Source organism: Scyliorhinus canicula, chromosome 2 (assembly GCF_902713615.1).
Source record: "Scyliorhinus canicula chromosome 2, sScyCan1.1, whole genome shotgun sequence".
NCBI lineage: Eukaryota > Metazoa > Chordata > Chondrichthyes > Carcharhiniformes > Scyliorhinidae > Scyliorhinus > Scyliorhinus canicula.
Window position 1 is genome coordinate 36405322 of NC_052147.1, and position 16207 is coordinate 36421528.

Sequence of the window (16207 nt, forward strand, 5' to 3'; positions counted from 1 at the left end):
GCTCTCCCCTGATCACTGCCTTCAGGGCCTCCCAGACCATCCCCACCTGCACCTCACCCGTGTCATTCAAGCCCAGATAGCTCTCAATGCTCTTCCGGACCCTTTTACACACCTCGTCGTCCGCTAACAGCCCCACATCCAGCCGCCACAGCGGGCGCTGGTCCCGCGCCTCCCCCATTTCCACATCCACCCAATGCGGTGCATGATCAGAGATCGCAATGGCCGAGTACTCAGCTTCCCGTACCCTCGGGATCAGCCCCCTGCTCAACACGAAGAAATCGATTCTGGAGTACACTCTATGGACGTGGGAGAAAAAGGAATACTCCCTCGCCCTCGGCCTACCAAACCTCCATGGGTCTACTCCTCCCATCTGCTCCATGTACCCCCTCAGCACTTCTGCCGCTGCCGGCCTCCTATTGGTCCTTGAGCTCGATCTGTCTAGCCCGGGGTCCAGCACTGTGTTAAAGTCCCCCCCCATGATCAAGCCCCCTGCCTCCAGTCCCGGAATGAGGCCCAATAGGCGCCTCATAAAACCCGCGTCATCCCAGTTCGGGGCATATACGTTGACCATCACCACTTTCTCCCCCTGCAGCTTACCCTTCACCATCACATACCTACCCTCCTTATCCGCCACCACCTCCTCCGCCACGAATGACACCCTCTTTCCCACCAGAATCGCCACCCCCCGGTTCTTTGCGTCCAATCCAGAGTGGAACACCTGTCCCACCCACCCCCTTCTCAGGCGAACCTGGTCCACTACCTTCAAATGGGTCTCCTGTAACATTGCTACATCAGCCTTCAGTCCCTTCAGGTGTGAGAATACCCTTGATCTCTTGACCGGCCCATTCAACCCCCTCACGTTCCAAGTGATCAGCCGGGTCGCGGGACGACCCGCCCCCTTCCCCTGCCGATTAGCCATGTCCTGTTCCCTGCTCGCCCCGGGTCGACCCTCCCCTCCTGACCCGCTCCCCATGGCGATGTCCCCCTCCCCCCACCTCTCCAGTCCTCCACTTCCCGTTTCTGGTCTTTTCAGCAGCAACCCGGTGTCCCTCCCTAACCCCCCTTCCCCCCCCCCCCCCAGGCTAGGACCCCTCCTAGCCGCGATGTACCCTCCATCGTACTCCCGTAAGTCAGCTGGTTCACGCTGACCCGACTGCTCCTGCCACACTCCGACTCCCCCCGGCTCGGGGGGGGGCCTCCCCCCCCTTGCCACTCCTCCCTGGCCCCGCTCCAGCGCGGGAAAGGTCGCCATTGCTGGCCACGCCCCGCACTCCTCCCCTCCCCCCTCCTCTGCCCCACGCGCGGGAAAACAGAGGAAAGCCTGCGCTTTCGCCCTGCCACACCCCACCCCGCCATCTTCAGCTCCACCCCCGTCCCCGTCCATGCCTGTGAAAGAACCCCCCCTAGGGGCCCATATCCGCCTCCCCAACTTAACAATATAACAATATAAATAACCAATCGCAAATAAATACATAAATACATAACTATGCCTGCATAACTAAATAACTAAATAACTACCCAATAATAACGTACTTAACCAACAGTAACCATAACCCTTAAAGAACAGATCAAAAAACAGTAAAAAAGCCCCCCCTACAACAACAATAATTAAGGGAAGTTGGCAACGGGAAGAGACACACAAAAAGGAACAAAGAAACCCCCCATAACACAAGTTTCAAAGAAACCAAACGATCCATCAACTTTAACCAAGTTCCGACCTGGCCTAAGAAAGACATGGGCCACTTGATCAGTCAAGGGTACTCGGGCGGCCTCGACCGCCGGCGTTCCCAAGTTCTAGTTCAGGTCCAGCTTTTCCTCCCGAACAAAAGTCCATGCCTCCTCTGGGGTCTCAAAGTAATGGTGCTGGTCCTTGTAGGTGACCCACAAGCGCGCTGGCTGCAGCATTCCAAACTTGATCCTTTTTGCGTGCAGCACCGCCTTCGTTCGGTTAAACCGGGCCCGCCACTTTGCCACCTCCGCACTCCAGTCCTGATATATCCGCACCGTCGAATTCTCCCATTTGCTGCTTTTCTCCCTCTTGGCCCACCTCAGCACTTTCTCCCAATCGCAGAGACGCTGGAACCGCACCAGCACCGCCCTCGGGGGCTCGTTTGCCCTAGGCCGCCTAGCCATGACCCGATATGCTTCTTCCAGCTCCAGGGGCGATGGACCGGCCCCCTCTCCCATCAGGGAGCTCAACATCTCCACTACATATTTCGGGAGATCAGGCCCCTCCAGGCCTTCTGCTAGGCCCAGGATCCTCAAGTTCTTCCGCCTCATTCGCGCGTCCAGCTCCTCAAAGCGGCTCTGCCATTTCAGGTGGAGTGCCTCGTGCACCTCCACCTTTCCCACGAGGACCGTGGCTTCCTCCTCCCTCACCGCCATCTCCTGCTGCAGCTCTCTTATCGACGCCTCTTGGGTCGCCTGGGCCCCCATCAGCCTTGTGGTCGTCGCGTTCATGGACTCTAAGAGTTCCACTTTCAGCTCCGTAAAACACCGGAGGAGAGCGGCCTGCTGCTCCTCCGCCCATTTTCTCCAATCTTCTAGTGCACCACCGGCCGCCATTTTGGTCCTCTTCCCCCGCTTTTTTTGGGGAGCTGCTGCCGCTTTTTTTGTCGCCCCTCTCCGAGTGCCGACCATAAAGTTGGTCTCACTCTCCTCAGGGAGCCTTCCCCCACCGGGATTCGTCTTTACAGTACCGTCGGGGCCCTCCAATCGGCCCTTAAACACCTTTGTCGCAGGAGCTGCCAAATGTGCGACTTAGCTGGTCATAGCCGCAACCGGAAGTCGATAGACATGTTTTTCATCAGTAAGGTTATGGGATAAGGGGGTGAAAGGAGTTCCTACGTCGTATGGCCATCCTTTACATCCACCCTGCCAAGACCCCATAGGCTCTTGTATGTTTCAACCAAGTCATCGCTTGCTCTTCTAAACTCCAGTGGATACAAACCTAACCTGTTGAACCCTACCTTATTAGACAACCTGCCCATATCCGGTATTAATATAGTGTTAGGATCCTGGACGGGAACCTGACTATTTACAATTTGTAAAACTGTGAGGATAGGTTACTGTACCCCAGGAGTAATGACTCTGACCAATAGGTATCTTTATGTTAAAACAAACTTGAATTTAAACACAGAATTAACAACAGAGAGCTAGCTTGACAGTTTCAGTTACAACAGTTCTTAAGTGAATGAAGAAACTTTAACTTGTTTCGTAAACCTGCCACTATATTCCAATTAAGCAAACCAATATAGTTCAAACACTAATCATGAATAAAGTTAACAACCAGGTTTTTTATTTTTCTTTGTGCAGGATGTTTGGAGAGAGAACCTTTCGGGACCAAAACCGAAACACTTCTGTTCAGATTAAAATCATGGAAGAGCTCACTGTTTCGGACAGGCTTTTCCCCTTAATTACATAATCTGAACCTAAAGCATAAGGCATTCTTCTGCTCCTCCCACAAGATGTCCCATGACCTATTTAACAAAGACAAAACACAATACCCCTCAAATTATAGACACCCCAGTTGTCCTTTAAACGTAAACAATATTCCATTAGCTAGCTAGCTGTAAACAAGTAAATGATTCTCCAATCTATTAGCAGAACACCTCACATGCCCAATCAATGATTACCTCGCTTTTACGACCACTTCAATCACAGCTTTAACAGATGTACTGACTGTATGCATTTTGCGAACCCCGCGCAAACACAGGGAGAATGTGCAAACTCCACACGGACAGTGACCCAGAACCAGGATAGAACCTGGGACATGGGCACCGTGAGGCAGCCACTGCACCACCATGCTGCTCTGACTATATGCATCTTAACCCAAGTTTTAATAACATTACTGCAAAAATATATAAAATGTGGCAATTTCTTACATTCATCACACTAGTAAACCTTCTCTGAACTGCTTTTAATATCTTTCCTTCAATAAGGAAACCAGTGCTGTACACTGCTCCAGGTGTGGTCTCACAGTGTCTTGCCCTGCACAACTGAAGCATAACCTCCCTACTTATAAACAATTCCCCGCCATAATAAAGAATAACATTTTTAGTTTTCCTAATTAATTGCTGTATCTGAATATGAGCCTTTTGTGATTCATGCACTAGAACACCCAAATCTATCAGAATCTAAGTACAATCTTTTATCATTTAGATCATATGCTTTACTTCCTGCCAAAATGGATAATTTCACATTATACTCCATTTGCCAGATTTTTTCCCACTCAATTAACTTATCTATGGCACTCTGTAGCCCCCTTACGTCCTCTTCACAACTTGCAATAAAAGAAGGAAAATGTCAGCAAATCTAGCAACCATACCATCTGTCCTTTCATCAACGTCATTTGTATAAATTGTAAAAGTTATTTCAAAATAAATTTTAGAGTACCCAATTACCTTTTTCCAAAAGGGGGCAATTTAGCGTGGCCAATCACAAACCCTGCAATCATTGGGTTGTGGGGGTGAGACCCATGCAGACAGGGGAGAATGTGCAAACACCACCCGGACAGTGACCTGGGGCCGGGATTGAACTCTGGTCCTCGGCACCAGTGCTACCCATTGCACCACTGTGTCACCCCCAAATTGTAAAAGGTTGAGACTCCAACACTCATCCTTGTGGCACACGGCAGCACGGTAGCATAGTGGTTAGCATCAATGCTTCACAGCTCCAGGGTCCCAGGTTCGGTTCCCGGCTGGGTCACTGTCTGTGCGGAGTCTGCACGTCCTCCCCGTGTGTGGGTTTCCTCCGGGTGCTCCGGTTTCCTCCCACAGTCCAAAGATGTGCGGGTTAGGTGGATTGGCCGTGCTAAATTGCCCGTAGTGTCCTAAAAAGTAAGGTTAAGGGGGAGTTGTTGGGTTACAGGTATAGGGTGGATACGTGAGTTTGAGTAGGGTGATCATTGCTCGGCACAACATCGAGGGCCGAAGGGCCTGTTCTGTGCTGTACTGTTCTAAATTCTAAACCACTCGTTAAGTTTGCCAAATGGAAAAGTCCCATTTATGACTATCCTCTATTTTTTGTTATAATAATCTTTGTCACAAGCAGGCTTACATTAACATTGCAATGAAGTTACTGTGAAAAGCCCCTAGTCGCCACATTCCAGCGCCTGTTTGGATACACAGGGAGAATTCAGAATGTCCAAATTACCTAACAGCATGTCTTTCGCGACTAGCTAGCCAATCTTCTATCCATACCAAAATGTTACCTTCCTACACCATGTGCTTTTATTTTCAGCAATAACCTTTTGATCTGGCACTTTGTCAAATGCTTCCTGCAAATCTAAGTACAGTACATCCATGCAGACACGGGGAGAACATGTAGACTCCACACAGACAGTGACCCAAGCTGAGAACTGAACCTGGGTCCCTGGCGCCGTGAAGCAACAGTGCTAATCACTGTGGTACTGTGCAGGATGTAGTCCATTAGGACCTAGGGGTTTGTCCGCCAACAAGTGCAACAATTTGCTCAATACCACTTCTCTGGTGATTTAGTCTCTCTCTCTCTCTCTCACCACCACCGCCACCACGTTCCTCTCGGTCTTCTATTTCCTGATTTACAGCTATTTCTGCTGACTTACTGTTTGATTGTTTTCTCTGTTCCTTCCTTTCACATTCTGCTCATCATTTCCCATGTTAGTACCCTTCTCTCTGGCAGCACAGCGATCTGGACTCTTTCTTTGCTACAGAGGACCGTGTTAATCCCCCTTACTACACTGTCCCATACTACCACTACATTCCTTTTTGTCCCTCACTTGACTTGTGCCTGCAGCTCACTTGTTTACGGCATAAATATTTGAATAATTTTCTCCAAGACCATATTAAAAACCCTGCATTTGCCATGTCTGATCCATCCAATTTCTGAACTATTCTACTCTAGTGCTGTTTATCTCTCCCAGTCCACTGTGCACCCAGTTTCGTCCTTTGTTTCATCCTGGTGCCCAATGGCCTATGACCTGGTTTAAAGCCCTCCCACACAGCATTAGTTAAAGTCTTTATAAGAATATTGGCCCCAGATCTGTTGAGATGCAACCTGTACAACTTGAACAGGTCCCAGTGCCAGAAGAATCTGAAGTCCTCCCTCCTACACTTTCTCCAGTCGGGTGTTAAAATGTCTTCCCTTACTCTTTCTATACTCACTAATTCCTGGGGCTGGAAGTAATATAGAACATAGAACGATACAGCGCAGTACAGGCCCTTCGGCCCACAATGTTGCACTGACATGGGAAGTCAAAAACTAAAGGCCATCTAACCTACACTATGCCATTATCATCCATATGCTTATCCAATAAACTTTTAAATGCCCTCAATGTTGGCGAGTTCACTACTGTTGCAGGTAGGGCATTCCACGGCCTCACCACTCTTTGCGTAAAAAACCTACCTCTGACGTCTGTCCTATATCTATTACCCCTCAATTTAAGGCCATGTCCCCTCGTGCTAGCCACCTCCATCCGTGGGCGAAGGCTCTCACTGTCCACCCTACCTAACCCTCTGATCATTTTGTATGCCTCTATTAAGTCACCACTTAACCTTCTTCTCTCTAACAAAAACAACCTCAAGTCCATCAGCCTTTCCTCATATGATTTTCCCTCCATACCAGGCAACATCCTGGTAAATCTCCTCTGCACCCGTTCCAAAGCTTCCACGTCCTTCCTATAATGAGGCGACCAGAACTGTGCGCAATACTCCAAATGCGGCCGTACCAGAGTTTTGTACAGCTGCAACATGACCTCATGGCTCCGGAACTCAATCCCTCTACCAATAAAGGCCAACACACCATAGGCCTTCTTCACAACCCTATCAACCTGGGTGGCAACTTTCAGGGATCTATGTACATGGACACCGAGATCCCTCTGCTCATCCACACTGCTAAGAATTTTACCATTAGCCAAATATTCCGCATTCCTGTTATTCTTTCCAAAGTGAATCACCTCACACTTCTCTACATTAAACTCCATTTGCCACCTCTCAGCCCAGCTCTGAAGCTTATCTATGTCCCTCTGTAACCTGCAACATCCTTCCACACTGTCTACAACTCCACCGACTTTAGTGTCGTCTGCAAATTTACTCATCCAACCTTCTGTGCCCTCCTCTAGGTCATTTATAAACTGACAAACAGCAACGGCCCCAGAACAGATCCTTGTGGTACGCCACTCGTAACTGAACTGAATTGTCTTCTTTCAACTAGCCAATTTCTGATCCACATCTCTAAATCACCCTCAATCCCCAGCCTCCGTATTTTCTGCAATAGACGACCGTGGGGAACCTCATCAAACGCTTTACTGAAATCCATATACACCACATCAACTGCTCTACCCTCGTCTACCTGTTCAGTCACCTTATCAAATAACTCGATAAGGTTTGTGAGGCATGACCTACCCTTCACAAAACCATGCTGACTATCCCTAATCATGTTATTCCTATCTAGATGATTTTAAATCGTATCTCTTATAATCCTCTCCAAGACTTTACCAACAACAGACGTGAGGCTCACCGGCCTATAGTTACCGGGGTTATCTCTACTCCCCTTCTTGAACAAAGGGACCACATTTGCTATCCTCCAGTCCTCTGGCACTATTCCTGTAGCCAATGATGACATAAAAATCAAAGCCAAAGGCTCAGCAATCTCTTCCCTGGTTTCCCAGAGAATCCTAGGATAAATCCCATCAGTCCCCGGGGACTTATCTATTTTCACCTTGTCCAGAATTGCCAACACTTCTTCCCTATGCACCTCAATGCCATCTATTCTAATAGCCTGGGTCTTAGCATTCTCCTCCACAACATTATCTTTTTCCTGAGTGAATACTGACGAAAAGTATTCATTTAGTATCTCGCTTATCTCCTCAGCCTCCACACACAACTTCCCACCACTGTCCTTAACTGGCTCTACTCTTACCCTAGTCATTCTTTTATTCCTGACATACCTATAGAAAGCTTTTGGGTTTTCCTTGATCCTACCTGCCAAAGACTTCTCATGTCCCCTCCTTGCTCGTCTTAGTTCTCTCTTTAGATCCTTCCTCGCTTCCTTGTAACTGTCAAGCGCCCCAACTGAAACTTCACGCCTCATCTTCACATAGGCCTCCTTCTTCCTCTTAACAAGAGATTCCACTTCTTTGGTAAACCACGGTTCCCTCGCTTGACCCCTTCCTCCCTGCCTGACTGGTACGTACTTATCAAGAACATGCAATAGCTGTTCCTTGAACAAGCTCCACATATCCAGTGTGCCCAACCCTTGCAGCCTACTTCTCCAACCTACACATCCCAAGTCTTGTCTAATGGCATCATAATTGCCCTTCCCCCAGCTATAACTCTTGCCCTGGGGGGTATACTTATCCCTTTCCATCACTAACGTAAAGGTCACCGAATTGTGGTCACTGTTTCCAAAGTGCTCACCTACCTCCAGATCTAACACCTGGCCTGGTTCATTACCCAAAACCAAATCCAATGTGGCCTCGCCTCTTGTTGGCCTGTCAACATATTGTGTCAGGAAACCCTCCTGCACACATTGTACAAAGAACGACCCATCTAATGTACTCGAACTATATCTTTTCCAGTCAATATTTGGAAAGTTAAAGTCTCCCATAACAAACTACCCTGTTACTTTCGCTCTTTTCCAGAATCATCTTCGCCATCCTTTCCTCTACATCCCTAGAACTATTAGGTGGCCTATAGAAAACTCCCAACAGGGTGACCTCTCCTTTCCTGTTTCTAACCTCAGCCCATTCTACCTCGGAAGAAGAGTCCCCATCTAGCATCCTTTCCGCCACCGTAATACTGTCCTTGACTAGCAGCGCCACACCTCCCCCTCTTTTGCCCCCTTCTCTGAGCTTACTAAAACACCTAAACCCCGGAACCTGCAACAACCATTCCTGTCCCTGCTCTATCCATGTCTCTGAAACGGCCACAACATCGAAGTCCCAGGTACCAACCCATGCTGCCAGTTCCCCTACCTTATTTCGTATACTCCTGGCATTGAAGTAGACACACTTCAAACCACCTACCTGAACACTGGCACCCTCCTGCGAAGTCAAATCTGTGCTCCTGACCTCTATACTCTCAATCTCCCGTACCCCAAAACTACAATCCAGGTTCCCATGCCCCTGCTGAATTAATTTAAACCCCCTCAAAGAGCACTAACAAATCTCCCCCCCCAGGATATTGGTGCCCCTCAGGTTCAGATGTAGACCATCCTGTCTATAGAGGTCCCACCTTCCCCAGAAAGAGCCCCAGTTATCCAGAAATCTGAATCCCTCCCGCCTGCACCATCCCTGTAGCCACGTGTTTAATTGCTCTCTCTCCCTATTCCTCATCTCACTATCACGTGGCACGGGCAACAACCCAGAGATAACAACTCTGTTTGTTCTCGCTCTGAGCTTCCATCCTAGCTCCCTAAAGGCCTGCCTGACATCCTTGTCCCCTTTCCTACCTATGTCGTTAGTGCCAATGTGGACTACGACTTGGGGCTGCTCCCCCTCCCCCTTAAGGGCCCGGAAAACACGATCCGAGACATCACGTACCCTTGCACCTGGGAGGCAACATACCAAACGTGAGTCTCTCTCGCTCCCACAAAATCTCCTATCTGTGCCCCTGACTATTGAGTCCCCAATTACTAATGTTCTACTCCTTTCCCCCCTTCCCCTCTGAGCAACAGGGACAGACTCCGTGCCAGAGGCCCGTACCCCATGGCTTACCCCTGGTAAGTCGTCCCCCCACAAGTATCCAAAATGGTATACTTGTTACTCAGAGGAACGACCGCAGGGGGTCCCTGCACTGACTGCTTCTTCCCAGTCCCTCTTACAGTTACCCATCTATCTCCAGTCTTTGGTGTAACTACTTCCCTGAAGCTCCTATCTATGACCCCCCTCTGCCTCCCGAATGATCCGAAGTTCATCCAGCTCAAGCTCCAGGTCCCTAACACGGTTTTTGAGGAGCTGGAGTTGGGTGCACTTCCCACAGATGAAATCAGCAGGGACACTGACGGTGTCCCTCACCTCAAACATTCTGCAGGAGGAGCATTGTACTGCCTTCCCTGACATCACCTCTAGATTTAAAAAAAAAACAAGAAAAATAAAATAAAGGAAGAGCTTACCTGATATTCCCTCAAACCCTGCTCCCGCTGAAAGGTAAGCAAATTTAAAGGCACTCACTCACTTTCACGACAGGCCCCTGCTCCCGCCTCCCAACTACCTTTTTTTGGTTAGAGGAGGAGGTAGGGTGGGAAACACTAATGAAGTGTTTCGGGTTTACCTGTCACTTGACAACAGCCCCTCCACAAACCACCTTCAAATTAGGCTGACCGCGCTGCACGCATGCAAATTTCCCCAGAACAGCTGATCAGTAGCTCCGCTCTGCTTCCCTCTGCTGGATGCTTGCCTTCACTCAAACTCCTTGGGTCTCCTTCGCAGGTACACCTTCAAATTAGGCTGACCGCACTGCACGTATGCAAATTTCCCCAGAACAGCTGATCAGTAGCTCTGCTCTGCTGCCCTCTGCTGGATGCTTGCTTTCACTCAAATTCCTTGGGTCTCCTTCGCAGGTACACCTTCAAATTAGGCTGACCGCACTGCACGTATGCAAATTTCCCCAGAACAGCTGATCAGTAGCTCTGCTCTGCTGCATCAATCTGGAAATTACATGTTTCTTGGTGGTGTGCTGTTCACTGCCGGCGGGAATCTCTCTTCCCAGCACTTGTCAATGGGATTTCCGATTGAAGCCACCCCACACCGCCAGGAAACCTGTGGGTGGGGGTGCATTGCCGGTGGGAAAAGTGAATCGCGACGGCCAGAGAATTCTGGCCCTTATGTCTTGCTCCAAATGTCTGATTGATACTGACGAAGGGAGTGGCATTTTCTGTTTAGAGTTACATGCAGAAATTAAGTTAGAAGGAACCAGAACTTCTAAATATCAAAATTGCAAGGTTTCATGTGACGTAAACTACTTCAATCTTGGCCATTGCAAACCTAGTCATTCAGCAAGTTTTGTTTGTTTCGCCATATGATTACAACCTGAAATCATTATATAGCAAGAAAATGGATAATCATATCATCCTGCTTGAACAGAACCTTCTGAGACTGAATTCTGAAGTCAGATTGTTGCCTTTTGGGACGTAGAATGAATATTTTTGTACAACCCTTCAAAAATAATTTTCTTATCTGGTGGGGAGACAAATTAAAGCTCACCAATAAGGAAGGAGGAAATACATTAATCCAAAGTAGTCACAAAATGAAAGGGACTGTAGGAGAACTTGAATTTGTAAGTGAGAGTATCTTTATACATTTGTTTTGAAAACTTTCATTTGTGTTTTGAAAACTTTTGGCAGACTATGAGGTAACTAATATTGCAGTAGTTTAAAATTTGCACTTGAGAAATGTTGAAACATTAGTACCCTGAAAAATTAACTATTTTCTTTCTGGGTTCTAGATACACATTGGAGGGCGCAACACTTTTCAGCAAAGAGGAGCACCATTATTCTGCTGCTTTTATGATTGATGGTAATTGGATGCATTATGATGGGCTTAGAACTGAGAACTTGGTCTTTTTAAATAAACCTCCAGAGCTGCTGCTCCTGTCCTCCCTGGTCTATATTCGAGATTGAAGTGATTAATATGCCTCGAGTTCCTCAAATAAGGCGACTGATGTACAGGACTACAAAGGTCGTTCTATCTTTTTATAACTGGAGGGGAAAATTAAACCAACTTGGCATCCAAGAATAATGGACTGTAAAGTTCTGATTTATTAACCAAAAATTTACAACTGAATGTACAAGGCACTACCTTTTTAGTTAATTTTTAAAACTATGCAAATGTATACAAATGTCTCATTGTTTCTTGAATACTCAATATTTTTATACAAAATTGGTTTCTGAAATAAAGTATCTGTTTTTACATGACATTTGAGTAGTAACTGACCACACAAAAGTTTTATGTTAAACTGGAAAAAAGCACTCAATGTAGGTTTTTTAGTAAAAAAACAGAACACCATAAACATCACTGAAAATATTAACTTTAGTGGGCTCATTTTAAAATACTTAGTTGCTAGGTATCATTACTACAGGAATATTAAGATAACCAGATGACAGGTGCCATAAATATACTATGATCATGGTAAAAGGGGGAGAATCAATTCCGATGCAGCACAAGCTGTAATAATATTGTTCAAAGCACAGTATTCACTTTTGTCCGGGTGCTTAAATCACTTTTAGCTGATCGTGACAGTTTAGAAGTTAAAATGCAGGATTCATATACCTGCCATAAGATGTGAAAACAGTGGAGACAAGCATGCATGCAAGCGCTTGACTCATTTTTAGTACTTAATAAAAGCAATTTTACTTGCTGCAGCTATTAATGCAACATTATCAAAATAAGACAATTCCAGAAATTTCAGTAATGATCTGTATATGCAGATATATTGTATGTTAATCTAAAATTAATGCTAGCCTTTATCTAGTTTCTCTTCTAGCTTTTTTCTTTTTCTGAAATAGAGATTCAGATGAAGGTGCAATTTTAAGGCATCAGCCTTCTGATAGTTGTCTAAATTGCATATTAAATCAAAATACGTTCCCAGGATCAGATGACCAGTGGACAACCCCAATAACGCTAATTGGCAAAGTTTCTCTGCAGTGAAGACACCCTGTAAAGCTTCAATTTTTCAGTATTTCTGGATTGCTCAACAATGTTAACAGTGCAGCTGTTGCATTTATTTTGCTTTAGTAGCAAAGAATTTTACAGTGGTGCAACCACAAGTCTGAGGATTACGTAAATAGAATGTTTAGAGAGATGGACACACTGCAACTAAGAGTACACAGACCGAGAGGGAATGGGTGATCGCCAGAGTATCTGAGAGAAATTGGCAGGTAGTGCAGGAAGCCCCTGAAACTATCTCACACGCTTATTTTCTTTTTGGATTCTGGTGAGAGAGAATGGTTCCTCAGAGGAGTGGAGCAAGAGCCAACGTCTTGGCACAAGAGGTGTCTCAGCTGTACTGGAGGGGAGGAGGAAGAGTGAAAGGTATGGTGGGAGGGCATTCCATAGTTAAGAGGCGCAAGCAAGCATTTCTGTGGCCATAGACATGATTCCAGGATGGTATGTTGCCTCCCTCATGCCAGAATAAAGGATGTCACAGAGTGGCTGCAGATTTCAGGAAGTTAGGAAGGATATTGAAAAGCAGGATCTCAAGTGCAATAATCTCAGGGTTACTCCCGGTGTCATGTGCTAATGAGCACAAGAATAGGAATATTGAGCATTTCAATACATGGCTGGAGAAATGGAATAAGAGGGAGGGCTTTAGATTTGAGGCATAGGGACTGGTTCTGGGGTAGATGGCACCTATACAAGAAGGACTCTTTATAACCTAACAGGACTGGGAGTTGTTCTCATAGGGATGTTTGCTAGTGCTGTTGGAGAGGGTTAAGTAGATTCGAAGGTGGATGGGAACCTGAGGGGAAATTCCGCGACGAGGCGAGAGGAGAAAAACTGGCATTGGGAAGTAAAGTAGAATTAACTGATAAGGAGGACATATTTTGATAAATCTACATAGTTTGATAAATCTAGAGTAGGCTACAATAAGTCATTACATATGGTCAGAATAAGGGGCAGAAAGTTTTAAAAAGCCTAAATAAGGATTAATGTGTATTTTTGTGAATGTACAGAATGTGCTGAATTAGATACAGGTTGAAAAATGGAACTCTGATACTGCTATTGGCTGAAATAAAGGGAAGGTCTGGCCGCCAAACATTCCTGGGTACAAGGTATTTAGGAGAGATGAGGGGGCGTACAGTACAGATTAAATATCACTCATTGTGGGGTGGCACAGTTGTTTCACAGCTCCAGGGTCCCAGGTTCGATTCCCGGCTTGGGTCACGGTCTGTGCAGAGTCTGCACGTTCTCCCAGTGTCTGCGTGGATTTCCTCTGGGTGCTCCGGTTTCCTCCCACAGTCCAAAGCTGTGCCGGTTAGTTGGATTGGCCATGATAAATTGCCGTTAGTGTCCAAAAAGGTTAGATGGGGTTATTGGGATAGGGTGGAGGTGTGGGCTTAAGTGGGGTGCTCTTTCAAAAGGGCTGGTGCAGACTCGATGGACCAAATGGCCGCCTTCTGCACTGTAAATTCTATGATTCTACTCACCTGATGAAGATGCTACGCTCTGAAAGCTAGTGATTCCAAACAAATCTGTTGGACTTTAACCTAGTATTGTAAGACTTCTCACTGTGCCCACCCAGTCTAATGGTGGCATCTCGACATCAAGATTAAATATGGTATACAGTACGGGAGAGTGTTTCAGGAGTCCAGGACAGAATCTTCCTGGATAGAATTAAGGAATGAAAAAGGTGCAATAGCATCGATCAGTGTAGTATATAGACCACCAACTAGTGCAAACAAATTATAGAGTAATTATAATGGGGCAGCACGGTAGCACAAGTGGATAGCACTGGCTTCACAGCGCCAGGGCCCCAGATTTGATTCCCCACTGGGTCACTGTGCGGAGTCTGCACGTTCTCCCCATGTCTGCGTGGGTTTGCTCCGGTTTCCTCCCACAGTCCAAAGACGTGCACGTTAGATGGATTGGCCATGATAAATTGCCATTAGTGACCAAAAAAGGTAAGGAGGGGTTATTGGGTTACAGGGATAGGGTGAGGGCTTGGGTTAGTCGGTGCAGACTCGATGGACCGAATGGCCTCCTCCTGCACTATGTTCTATAATGGTGAACTCCAATTCCTGGGATAGGAATAGTGCAAAAGGGACAAGGGGTGAGAGTTCCTGGAATGTATTAAAGATAAATTTCTGCTGCAGTATGTTTCTGATCGAACAAAAGGGCAGGTACTGTTGGATCTGGTTCTGGGGAATGAGTTGGCCCAAGTGAATCAAATAACTGGGAGAATGTGTAGGCAAGTGACCATTGTATCATCAGCTTTAGGTTGGCCAAGGAAAACGAGTAATCTAGAGCAGAGATTATTAATTCAGTGGCGGAGAGGGTGGGGGAAGCCAATTTTGATAGGATGAGAATGTATCTGAGCGAGTGAGTTGGCACCAAATATTGGCAGAAAAGACTGCCTTCAAAGAGATAGTATTGCAGGCAACGTCAAGATATATTCCGTTGAAGGGGAAAGGTAGAACAAATAAAGCTAGAGCATCCTGGATGATGAGCGGTAGACAGCTGAAGATGAAAAGGAAGATGTCAGGTCGAGAAAACAATGGAGAATCAGGATGAGTATGGAAGGATCAAGAGGGGAAGTGAAAAAAAAAAAATCAAAGGAGGGAGCATGAAAAGAGACGAGCAGTTGATACAGCATGTAAATAAATGAGAAGGTGGTAAAAGAAAGTAGGGCCAATTGAGGCACTCAAAGTAGCGGAGGTATTTACTTTTGCATCTAACTTAGAAAGGAAGAGGATGCTATCCATGCCGAGGGGAGAGGAGATTCCTGGTAAATTCAAGGAATTTACAATTGAGAAGGTGTTACTTTACTTACAATTGATAAGACACCAGGACCAGATGAGACGCATCCAAGGATACTGAAGGTTAGAGTGGATGTTTGAGGCACTGGTGATACAGAGGATTCACAAGAATGATTCCAGCGATATACAATCATAGCTCAGAATAAATTGGAGAGGTTTAGTTTGTTTTCTTGGAGGAAAGAAGGCGGAGAGGAGGCTTGATAGAGGTATTCAAGATTTGAGGGGTATGGACAGGATAGTGAGAAACTGTTCAGAGTACACAGATTCAAAGTAGTGGGCAAAAGATTAGAAATGATGAGAAGAAAAATATTTTGGGAACAACTTCCTGAAAGGGTAGTGGAGGTAGGTTCAAGCGAGGTATTCAAAAGGGAATTAGATTTATCTGAAAAGAATGAATGTGCAAGGTGGCAGGGGAGTGGGATTAGGTAGAATGCTCTTTCAGTGAGCCAGTGCAGATTTGATGGACCAAATGGCCTCCTTCTGCACTGTAAAGATTCTGTGAATATCTAAACTTGGGCTGACAAGGAACGTTCACGCCACACAAGTGCCAGGTCATGAACATCTCCAGTAAAATAGAATCTAACCATCTGCCTTGATTTTGAATGGCATTACCATCGCTGAACTCTCCACTGTCAACACCCTGGGGGTTACCATTGACCAGCAACTGACCCAATCTCAAATGCTGTGGACTCAAAAATTATTTTTTGTCTACTATGAACGTACTGTGTACGTTCCCTTGGCTGCAGACAGATAC

At 46.4% G+C, this 16207-nt stretch overlaps 1 protein-coding gene across 4 annotated transcripts in view; it reads left to right on the forward strand.

Annotated features, from left to right (window-relative positions):
• c2h14orf28 (chromosome 2 C14orf28 homolog) overlaps positions 1-11892 on the forward strand; it is a 53891-nt gene extending 41999 nt beyond the window's left edge. For all 4 annotated transcript variants that reach the window (XM_038776226.1, XM_038776245.1, XM_038776216.1 and 1 more), the window contains one exon: positions 11424-11892. In XM_038776226.1, coding sequence (XP_038632154.1) covers positions 11424-11598 — 175 coding nt within the window. In that variant the 3' untranslated portion in view covers positions 11599-11892. The remainder of the gene's footprint in view (positions 1-11423) is intronic.
• Positions 11893-16207: the final 4315 nt, after the last annotated feature.